The 11,880-nt window shown below is 36.9% G+C and overlaps 1 protein-coding gene across 8 annotated transcripts in view; it reads left to right on the top strand.

Annotated features, from left to right (window-relative positions):
- The first annotated feature begins 901 nt into the window (after positions 1–901).
- LOC140944272 (ephrin type-A receptor 4-like) overlaps positions 902–11,880 on the top strand; it is a 31,212-nt gene continuing 20,233 nt past the window's right edge. The window contains exons 1-4 of one of the 8 annotated variants that reach the window (XM_073393438.1): positions 902–1,097; positions 4,444–4,585; positions 8,328–8,413; positions 11,091–11,757. In XM_073393438.1, coding sequence (XP_073249539.1) covers positions 4,513–4,585; positions 8,328–8,413; positions 11,091–11,757 — 826 coding nt within the window. In that variant the 5' untranslated portion in view covers positions 902–1,097; positions 4,444–4,512. Of the gene's footprint in view, positions 1,098–1,492; positions 1,681–2,641; positions 2,780–4,439; positions 4,586–8,327; positions 8,414–11,090; positions 11,758–11,880 lie in introns of those variants that run through there. The other 7 variants (XM_073393421.1, XM_073393446.1, XM_073393430.1 and 4 more) reach the window with 7 other exon arrangements.

The raw sequence follows: 11,880 nt of genomic DNA, 5'->3' as shown, positions 1-11,880 counted from the left end.
GGGCAATGCCTTTGTATGGTTTGATAACCTTACTAGGGTGCAGTGGGCATGGGCGTAGCTTGTACTAAGCCTTTAATTTCATAGTAAGTTGTTTGGTGTCTGCGGGTGGAATTACTTAGTGACACTATTTTCATGCATGAAATATTTCACTATTCCTTTCACACGCTAATATTTCTTTCCAAGTATTTCGCGTGAAGTTAACTGATTGGAATTGAAGGTTTTCCATGATATTGAATCTAATTTCATATCGATTCCTTTCTCGTTTAGTAATATCTTCTTCCATTAGTCTAGTACTACTACTCTCTCAAAATCAATTTATATTTGGTGCCTTTGCCATAATACTGTTCATCTGCTGAGTTGAATTTGCAAGTTCGTCAGGTTTAGGAGGACAAATGATGAACCACTCAGGAAATTACTGAATTGACAGTCATTGTTGTCTCTAATGTTTAGACTAGAAACGCCCTATCAGCTAAAATAGAACAATTGCTTGCAGTTGGTGCCTTTCCTATGGTACTGATTATCTGCTGGGTTTAATTGCAAGCTCTTCAGTTTTAGGGAGACAAATGGTGTACGCGGGCGCTCAGGAAATGACTGAATTGATAATAATCCTAGTCAGCTCGATCTCCAGACTAGATATAATTAACACTTCCTTGCAAGTACAGTATGTTCACTGAACGCTCGTGCAGTGTGCCCAACTTGATGGGTAAATGGAGTAGACATGATGGTCCACCACTCCAGCAGATCGAATCCCAACTGTCTCCAGAAAAAAATATATTTATATATAATAAAAAGTAACAACAGAACATACCACAGATGTAAGTCTTGTATTGGATCAGTGCCATAGATGTCATAAATTGTCAGTATTGGCTGGACTCACAAATAAATGTTTTAAATTGATCATCAATTCTGACACTTCTCACGTTTAATACTGTAGCAAGTATTTTGCCTGATGACATGTGACTAACATTGTTCGGGAAGCCACCTACAGCGCTTCTTACGGTACGTATGAACAATTTTTAGAAGTACGAAAACTGGAGAACCATTTACCAGGCATAGAGGACAAGGGCACCAGTCTCAGCTGACACCAGCGGCATTGGGTAGGAATTTATATACACCTGTATTAGAATAGTTAACTTTGTGCGAGAAGTGAAGTCGGTTACTAGAACAACACGCAGTCTGTTTACGACACAATCACCGTCAAACAGCTTTAATTAAAGTCATTCTTGAAAAACCCTAATTGGAAGTTTATGAGTTAGTGACCTAGCCGATGGATATAATCTCTGCATATGGTCCGAGCTAAGAGAAGGCGGGCGATTTACTTTATAAACTTTAAGTAGGTAATAATAACTTAGTGCTTTTTGGCTGGCTACAGATTCACAGTACAATGAGTTCATTTTAAACTGTTCTAGTCATGAGACTGTCATTACATCCACACATCAGTTGAGTATTCTCTCAATGTCAGTATTAACCTTCTATTTTAACGACCAATCAGATTGGAGCCCCGCGGTTTATTTTGGGACTGTCCTCTGCGTGATTTGTGATAAACTGTTTGAATAGTTCTGAATGCAAACAATATTAACCAAGCTTCAGCGTCGAGCTACATAGATCTTTAACTGTTTTCGTTCGGCATAGCGGAAGACTGAGCTTGAAAGACAAGTTGTCGCTCTGACTTCGAGTTTGGTAAGTTGACGTTGAAAATAAGTGATTTGCTATAGGAGTCTTATAGGAGTATTCCTATCACGCGACGCGAGACGTGCTTTGCGACATTCTGATATTCATCTCTCCTTCACTCAAACTCGATCAAGGTCATCTCCGGCTGCGGTAAAATGAATGAATGCACTTCATTCATTTGTCTGCGAGCCGATATCTAGTCAATAATGCAGCTTTGTAAGACGCCATTCAGTTCGCGGGCGGTTCGCAGATGTAGCTGAGTTCTCTTTAGAATCGATCTCCCCAGCTGCATCTACCTTCCTAAGGGCGATAACTCATCTATTAGAACACGAGCAGCTGACTTCCTTGTCACTTATTTTCACTTGAAGGCAAGGGCCCCTCAAATGATAACAGTTGTGGTCCTTCGACGCGCATGAATAACGCAGGCGAGTTTCATTTTTGCATTTTAAATGTCCTGATGTCCGGCTTGATCAAGAAGCCGGAAGCCACAGGCGATGTTGCGGAATAGAGTAACAGTCTTGGACAGAATAAAATCGAGAAGCAAACGTCCTTCCTCTCCTTCCCCCCCCCTCCCTTAACCCAAGAAGGCCAAAACACGCTATTTTCCCATCCTTGGTTTGAAGAGGGGGGTTACCGGGGTGAGGGTGAATTTTCAATATAGTTTTGTCCAATATTGAAGTCAACCTCAGAGTTGTTTGCATTGCAATGTGAATGACTAAACATGAACAGAAGCCCTGACAGGAATCGGGAAAAAATGTCTGTTTAAAAACCGCCGTTCTGGTTTGCAATGCCAGGAATCTGCTTGGAGTAGCTTTCCATCGTCAATTTTCACGCCCTCATATTGAGGCGGGAAACAGGTCAACCCGAACCCAATCCCAAGGGGTACGTCTTTTTCTTCAAGGAAAGAGCACTCAGAGATGTCTGACAATGATAAAGCATACTACTTTAACAACGGCGCTTTGACGTTTACTCTTGCATACCTGTCACTTTTTGGACTATCTGCTGAATAATAATTCAAGAAGGAAAAATTCCATTTAATGAAAATGCAAACGAACTATATGTGGTAGTGGATAGCTTCACCTGTTTGCTGTTACATGCGTTGGGACTCGTAAGTTTAAACCTAATCATTGGTATCAAATGGAAGTTACATTTTAGCTTATTTCCACCTCAAAATTAAAAATATAATAGTAAAATGATTAAGTCAGTTCCACGTTTAAGCCTCTCGAGGGTATGGACAATTTTAGTCTTGGAGAGAGCTCCGATGTCACATTACTGTCCCATACTCTGTGAGGGCTGGGTCCACGAACATCAGGGTAACCTCTTGTGCTACAATTTCGCTACGTTCGAAGAGAAATTCGAGCCCTTACTCACGTTGTTACTAACTGGTGCATTAAGTTTACGATGCTTTGCAAAGTGAAAGGGTTACGTGATATTCTCACTGAAAACTAAATTGCATTATTTTTTATGTAGTAAAAAGAATTTATAATAATCTAAGCAACTGTTTAAATATACAATCAAAGATAACAAAAAGATCCATACAATGAGCTCGATGCGTAAACGCGTCAAATACACCTCTTTTTGAAAAAAAGGAATATTTTGGCAGCGAAAACAACTTTTGCTATTGCCTTTGAAATTAAATTTCTAATGAAAGCCTAACCAATTCAACGTAGCACGTGGGTACCATTGTTTGCCAGCAGTTATAATTTATTTGCCTTTGTTTCAGTTTCAATAAAAACTTCTCACTTAGAGTATTTGCATAGCTTAATTGCCTTTACAGCGTCGGTACTTTTAAGCGACTTAAGGCTATTTTCCTTAAGTAGGTCTTACTGAAAGAGAAAGATTCTTTTTTGTTTCGTGAGTTTCTTATCTTGTCTAAAATCAGGACTTAGAAGGGAACTGTTAAGCCACAACAATTTCCCGTGTATAAGTTATTAAATTTTTCTCGGTGTCTCGATCGAGCTTCTTAACCTCCAGTCATTTTAATATTTAAATTTTAATTGCATGTCAGCTTCTTGAGATTTAACATGGATTTTAATAGATTGGCGGAAATGTAAAAGACCAAATGCGCAACAAATTTCATCCCGAGAAATCGTAATCTCTCTTTGTGGTTTACCCCTAATGCCGCTTGTTCACGTAGCCTCGAGGGCTATTTAATCTCCGTTGGGGTCCAATAATCCCAGCAAATGAAAACTTCAGTGTAAAATGCAGCAAATGAAGGTCAAGAGAGATCAAACTTAAAATCCTCTCTCGTTGCTCACGGCCATGTTTATTCCTTTCGGCTTCTTCCCTTGCAAGCCTCAATCTGCTGTTGGCTTGGAGACAATAACGATTAGATTATTGAAGTTGCCCGAAGTTCGAAATACACCTGTCTTACAAATCGCTTTTTGCTTTTTAATAATTGATGGCAACCAATTTCGCCAAATGTTTACAGGGCCATAGAGATAGGAAAGAACAATTAGACATGTAGAGGAGACAATACGAAAGCGAAAAACGGAGAAACTAATTGATTGTGAAGCATTACACGACTTGTTCAACCCGCCACTCGCAAAATTACCTCAAAGTCGGCGAGGTATTAATTAAGGCAGAAACAGCATATATTTTAATTCCATCGGTTACGCCTTAAGGTGGTTCAAAGGGTAGGAAGGAATTTTTCACTCTGCTCAAAAATTTGGCCAGCTATGAAACTTGTCATTTTTCTGTCTAGAATGCATGTTTATGTTTAGTACCTTACGTCATTTCCGTCTAAGTTACTTCCGTTTCTGTTGAAGAAAGCCGCTGCACGAGAGATCCACGTTCCAAACAGTGCGGTTTCAATCGAGGAGGGAAGACGGAAGGTTGGACATGGTGCAGAAAGCTTTGATTTTCATCGCCAATTTGGCTTCGCTCCTATTACACTTTTCAACAGCAGACAGAGGTAAGCTGCGGGTTCTCTTTTTCTTTTGAAATATAATGGATTAATTGAAATATTGCGGCCGTGTTTCCAAGCGTAAACTTTACGCGCTCTCGGCTTGTGGCAATTCTTTCAAGGATATCACGGCTTGCTACGGATTACTCTCAGGGGTTTAAGAAGCCCACTTTTCTAGTCTGACCTCAGTGGCTTTCTTGCGTCCGTGCGTGACTTTCTTTGGTGCTAAGAAGATCTGTCATTCGAACGCTTAAGAAATATTGACTGCGAAACATTATCTAAGCCTAGCGATGATGCGTTGTGGTTTATTCCTCGCGATGGGTGGCAGCCAATGTTTACTTCTGGCACAAAAGCACGGATAAGGCAGGGCTGTCAAAATTAGTTAGAGAATTGGGAACACGTCATAACGCGGAATTTTTCTTTTCAATTTCATGTCGATAGATAGAGCGTTCGAGAAATTTGAATTTTAAATATCAAGTATGACTTTCGGTCCATTTGCCTGTATGTTAAATTGACTCTAAACGAAAGGAAAAGTCTTTTTGCCACCCCTCCGTGATATAAAAGTGTAGTTTGATTGGAGAAAAGATTTAATGTGAATATTTTAAGTCTTGTTTGCCACTCGTGGCTTCGTTATTTTCATTATCGCACGCCCAAAACTCAAATGATATACAGTGAAGAAACCCGACACGGAGCGTTCTAAAGTGTCTCGACTCGAGAGGGTTTTTCGATGTCTTCTGTTTGTTTTGTAATTATCACCTCTAAATTTCAACTTCCGATCGATACATTGCTGACGTTCTTATGAAAAACGAAAGAAAAATGAGGGAAACAAGTTTGTGTTCATTTTACTTAGCTTAATGTATCGTTCGCGGGACCTTCTATTGCAATAACTGCATCTTTTATTTCGCTAATGGCTCGCAGCTTGAGATTTACATTTGCTAATGATCTCAATCTTAACGTTTGGAGCACAATTTGAAGAGCAAAGTGAGTTCTTTTCATTCGCGACAGAACCTAGGGTTCTTCCCTTCAGTGATGCCCCATTTATCGCCGTCTTTAATAAAACATATGATGAAATCGACAACTGTATGTCCGTTTCTTTTGTTCGCGTAGCGTATTTCAGGGACGACATTTGCATGCAAGATTGAATTGAAAAACAAATGTTTGGGTTTATTGGGAGAGCCAGAAATCGTAAACAACACTTACAGAAAGCTACAGATTTAACAGCTGTTATTCAAAAAATGTTTACAGATCTGACATTTATAACTGGCATCGATGGTTGATTGACGAAATGTTTTCAAATGTCGAAGATCTCAGCGACAGGGGGACCTTTGTTCGCGGGAAAAAAAATCCACGCGAATTCACTATACGAGGATAAAAGATTCTTGAAACATGAAAAGAATGAATTGGACGCATTCAAACGGGAAACAATTGCAATATGAAATGCTAATTGACTCTAGAAAGAAAGGCGCTCGCATTGTACTTTGGCTGCCGGCAATAAAGTGCCATTTCCTGTATCAAGCCCACTGCATCTAGGTGTTGTCGTTGGTTAAAAGTGATTTCTCTTAGTGGAGTAAAGTAATTAAATTAGCACCGAACAAAATTAATTAATGTATGTTCACCAGTGATAGCGGTCCAGAATAATGAAGTTTTTATTTCTGGTGCACAGCTGAAATGCCAAAAAACGATGATGGAAAAAATGCAATAAACACTGTTCATATGAAAACGGAAAATGTTTTGATATTAAAACCATTACAAGGTATACATATGTATATATTTGAGACAACTTGGCTCCTATGAAATGAAGTTATATAAATTTTACAATAGTGTTTGGAAGAAACATTAAAAAGAAACATTAACAAACATGCAAATGAATGGGACTTGTTTTTTTTTTCCATCCGCTCTTTCTTCCTTTTTGCTTAATCTTTGATATAAGCTTATATATTCACACGTCTGCTTTGTAGGTCTTCATCATTTGTCATGTTTTGTGAGGACCAATGTACACTAATGTAAATATGTTCTTAAAAGCTAATTTCAAGCAAAGAATGTGTCAACAACACACCATTTCCCTTGACACAAATGTGGCAGATTTGTGTGTGGGAGTAGAAAATTATGTTCATTAAAATAGCAGGATAATTAAATTTTACTTTCATCTGAAACAATCTTGTCAATTTCTCTTTTGGAGATAAGTTTTTCATAAAAAGTAAAAATACTCAGGTACTAATGAAATGAAGAAGACTTTCCCAGAAGTAGTATGAAAAGTGTACTATCTTCAATAGGAACATAATATGTACTAAAATCTTTATGTATTAAGATAAAGATTAAGGCCAATGTACGTGAATTTCTAGAGAGAATTTGAAAGTAACAAATTATAATTCTCTTTTGAGGTACAAGCTAGGTATGGAGGGTTTTGGTAGTTTAACTCTTGAAGTGCTAAGAGTGACTGTCATCATTTTCTTCTCTTAAAGGGACTGTGTCATGGCAGTCCAGTACATTTTGTTTAATTTTGCCAATTACTCGCCCTCAATCGCTATGGAACTTAAAAATAAGCAAAGAAATTTTATGTAAATGACAAAGTCAGAGATTTGAGACAAACAAATATGTCTTCTGAAAATTATTTTTGAAGTTGCAAACAGGAGAGATAAACTTTGAAAAACTGTTAGGCTGAACAGTTTTCAAAAAGCCCGATTTCAATCCATTTCAGTCTTCTTCAGGTTGCCCATCTGTGGCATCTGTTATATCTGTTGTGTTATTTTAACCTTCCTTGAAGTGGTTATTTTTATGTTTCTCTTGGATTCAACAGACATTTTGTAATTACCTAATTTGGCTGAATTTCGTGACATAGCTCCTTTAACATCAATACATAATCACAAGAAAAGGTTATGAGAGTTGATAAAATGATCCCCAAAGGGAGAATGCTTTGATCTTTCATCAAATTCTCTCAACTAATTCTAAAGCAACTCTATGGAGCTCTGTCTGGAGAATTTGTATGTGGGTGTAAGCTCAAAAGAAGAAGCTATGCACGTCCTTAAATTCAAATTTGATCATGGATTCTTATTCTTACTCTACATTCAATCTACTGGTAATTTTCTGCTTTAAAGCAAATTTTTAATCTCACTTACTTGTATATGTATTTTTGTTTTCTTTCTTACATGTAATTCCTATTTCAACATTCCATTTATTTAGCAGAAATTGATACATTGTTATTTCAATAATAAAAAAATTTCTTTTATACACTGTAACAAACATGTCAGTTATAGCAAATGGCCCTAACAGTAAAATCAGTGTATGGGCTAGTACTCTAATATTAATTTACCCCTGTTTTGAGGAAGTACAACAATTTTATTTATTTTTAATTTTTTTTCTGTCTGATGGCACATTTTTGTGTCAGGGTTATACTCTATTAGTAGTTAATTAACGAAGGGTGCATGTAAAAAGGCTATCAGTGACTCTTGATCGAAGGCCAAATTCTTTCATTGGCGTGCACAAACAGTAGAAAGCAATTTGGTCAATTGTCATGATGTCACCAGTATAGTTTTTGACTGTGGTGAATTTCACGTCAAACAGGTATGAAAAGTCCTTTAAAGTGGCATAATCAACCAGAGAAAAAAAAGGAGTTTAAGAAAGTGTAGCCCTGGGCTATCAGACAGCACTGTTGTCATTAGCCTGATAAAGTTATAGAGCAAGAGAGAGAAGGTTTAGTCTTCAGACAGTACATGCAGTTTTAAATCAGTTGACTTGTTTTGGTTTATTGCAGTCATTTTACTACAAAGACCTGATCCTACATTGCCGAAAGCTGAAAGCTGGTTTTGGAAGGCAACAAACATTGAAGGAACAGCTGGGGTACGGTGACATGACCATCAACACTAAAGTACTCCACTGTAGACACCAATCCAAGTAGCTGGGGTAGAGACAGCCTATGCCAGTCAGGCAAAATGAAAACTACTCTTGTTAAGTTTGTCTGTGAACCAGCTTTGTTCTAGGACCCACCTGTGTACCAGGATTTGAATTTGTTGCATGACTGGCCTGAAAAAAGCCAGCATCGATGGGTCAATCACATTGAAACACCCTTCATGTAATTTATTGAGAGTTTGTCGCAGATCTGTAACTAATAGACCTATTCAGACCTATTCGGCTAACTCAGTGTTGTACCCAATTCAAATCTCCCAGGATTAAGATTCTTTGTGTACTTTATTTGCATTATAATGTGGCATTCACATTTAAATGATGTGGAAATTGATGAAACAAAACGTTTTATTCCCAAAGGGTTTGAATTGGGTACAACATTGAGTTAGCTGAATACGTCTATAGGATCTCAGCACTACTTTGTAGACAATATTAGTAGTGGATAGATTTCATCTGCAGTACTGGCTAGGGCACAGACTCAATGATTTGGATGAGATAAATCTGCTATCATAATGTCTTAAGTTCATAGAGAGTCTTACAATAAGAAACTAACTTTAATATTCTCATAAATGACATAATCATTTTCATTAAAATTATTATTACAGTTAATATTACTTTATTGTTTATTTTTTCTCCATTTACTGAAAGATTCATTTTATTTATTATTACTATTATTAATATTATTATTATTATTATTATTATTATTATTATTATCATTAACATTATCATTATCATCTTCATCATCTTACAGCTCTGATACTAGCTCTGATCTGAGCTCTAGCTGTTCTCACGCTGGCATACATCCCAAGGGAAAGAGTAACTTTTCCAAGGGCATGATTTAGAGAAAGAAAAATGGTAAATTTTGAGCTCAGTGAAGAAATGTGAAATGATGTAGTCAACATGTCACAAGCATGGGAGAAAGAGTCCCTGACAGGAATTGAACCTAAGACCTTCCGCACACGGGTCATACATACATACATCATACAGATGAGGATTTCCACATTGCTAATCCTAGCAGTACTCAGGACACGTGTCACATGTGAACCTTGTATATGTCCCAGCTGGCCATGAGTCAGCTCAGTGGCTAGTGCATCTGATCAGGGTGTGGAAGGTCATCAATTCTTGTTGGGGACTCAGATTTTTTATTTGTCTCATCCTTGTGACATGTTGATTACATCATTTCTCATTTCTTCACTAAGCTTAAGATTTACCATCTTTTTATTTATCACTCACGTGATCATTTCGACATTGCTGATCCTAGCAGTATGGAGGACGCTTTTCAATCATACATGAACCTTATATATGGCCCTGCTCACCATGAATCCTTAGTAGCTCGGTGGTTCGAGCTTCCAACCAGTGTATGATGAAGTTCCCATTCTGCTTCATAAAATAGCGAACTATACAGTTAAATAATACAGTATAAACAGCTTAATTTAGTTTTGCCATTATATTTACCAGTAACTGGCACAAGTTGTTGATGTTATGAATGTTATATATTTATGTTTAAGCTTTATTTACTTATTTATGTATATAATTTTATTTATTTGTAATTTATCACTGACTGCTGTAACCCTGTACATTATTTATACCTCTGCCTGCCTCGACTAGCACCTGCTATTTGCGGACAGAAATGGACTTCATGTAAATGTCAATTGTTGCCAAGCTAATAATAATAATAATAATAATAATAATAATAAGTGCTGATTTCCCTCTTCCAATCTGGATGTTTTTCAACTTTTTCGGATTCTTTTTCGTGTATTCTACGTTTTGCAGGTATTAAATTATGTTTTTTTGTTGTTTTTGTTTCGCAGCTCCGGGTTGGGCTGTGCTCAGTAGGCTGTTCTTCTGGCATTTCTCAGTATATGTTGATGTTTCCAGGGAATTTTTCTTCCATGAAATTTGCCGGACCCTTTTAAACTAAGCCAATTTCCCCAAATAATACAGGCACAACTTTTGTTTTGAGGCCCCACATCCTTGAGATTTCAATTTATTGCTACTATTCAGTTTCTTATCATCATAATCATAATCATATCATTATTATTATTATTATTATTATTATTATTATTATTATTATTATTATTATTATTATTATTATTATTATTATTATTATTTGTGGTACCATATTTAGGGAGTTTCACTATTTCCTCCCACTGTGATAATCACGTGACACTGCTATTTTTATAGGAAACAAGAGGAGCTTCTTAGTTCTTCAATTTGCCTCCTACAGTTGCACAAACTTGAAACTTAAAGTGACAGCCCTGTCAATATCATCATGCTTCATTATAAAATCACACACACACAAACAACCTAATTAGTTCCCATTTTGTTCCCATCCTTCCTTTTCCTCATGCTGTGTATTACCATATCATATTAAACTACAGTGTACTAACAAAGTATAAATGTATATTTTATTACATGTACATATACAAATAAACAATGTATGAGGACTAGCTTGATTAGTAGTTTTATTGTACTGAGTCAGGAACATAAAGTTACAAGTAGAATTATTACTAATTAGTTTTGCAACAATTAATTATTTTATTATTATTATTATTATTATTATTATTATTATTATTATTATTATTGATTTGTTTGTTTTTTTTGTTTCTCCCAGTGGTCTAAGAGCGATTATCGTGCCAAGAAAGTATATTATCATGTCTGTGATATTGGCTCAGACAATGTTAACAACTGGCTATACAGTAAAAATGATGGATTCCACCCTCCTGACAATGTTAAAAAAGTCAACATCACAGTCAACTTCACCGTAAGATGTACTACATCAATGCAAAATTGTGTGGAACATTTTGATGTATATACTTACCAAGCTACAAAATATTCAAACAAGTCAGATTTTGATCCGGGGAATGGAAAGTACGACAAATTAAGTACAGTGAAGTTACCAAGCAACCTCTCCAGTGTGTCTGTGATTCCTTGGAGCACTGTGCAACTGTCATTGTTTATTAAGGAAGGGACTTCAGAAGTGTTCCTTGCAATTCATGACCAAGGAGCTTGTCTTAAAATCAACTCAGTCCTGGTTACGTACAGTGTTTGCCCTAAAAGGACACTACCAGATAGTCTTGTGGTGTTACCGGAAACAATGGCTCCAACAAATGAATCTGAAACAGTCAAAGTTGTGGGTGAATGCACAGACCACTCTGAATCCACATCACTGGAATTAGAAGCTATCTGTAGAAGTAATGGGGACTGGCTCAGAGCAGAAAATGGTACAGGGGTGTGTCTTTGTAAACTAGGCTGGGAGAAAGTGGCAGCTCAATGCCAAGGTACTGTGCATGTTGTACAACTAAAGTGCCTAATTATGTTACAAGTCATATTTGATTTCAGGTTTAAATTAATTTTGTGAACCTTACCGGTAATTGATTTGCAATTTCCCTTGGCCCCTTGCC

The sequence above is a fragment of the Porites lutea genome, chromosome 1 (assembly GCF_958299795.1).
Source record: "Porites lutea chromosome 1, jaPorLute2.1, whole genome shotgun sequence".
Taxonomy (NCBI): Eukaryota; Metazoa; Cnidaria; class Anthozoa; order Scleractinia; family Poritidae; genus Porites; species Porites lutea.
The sequence above is the reverse complement of the archived record's forward strand: the minus strand, read 5'-3'. Positions and strand labels throughout refer to the sequence as shown.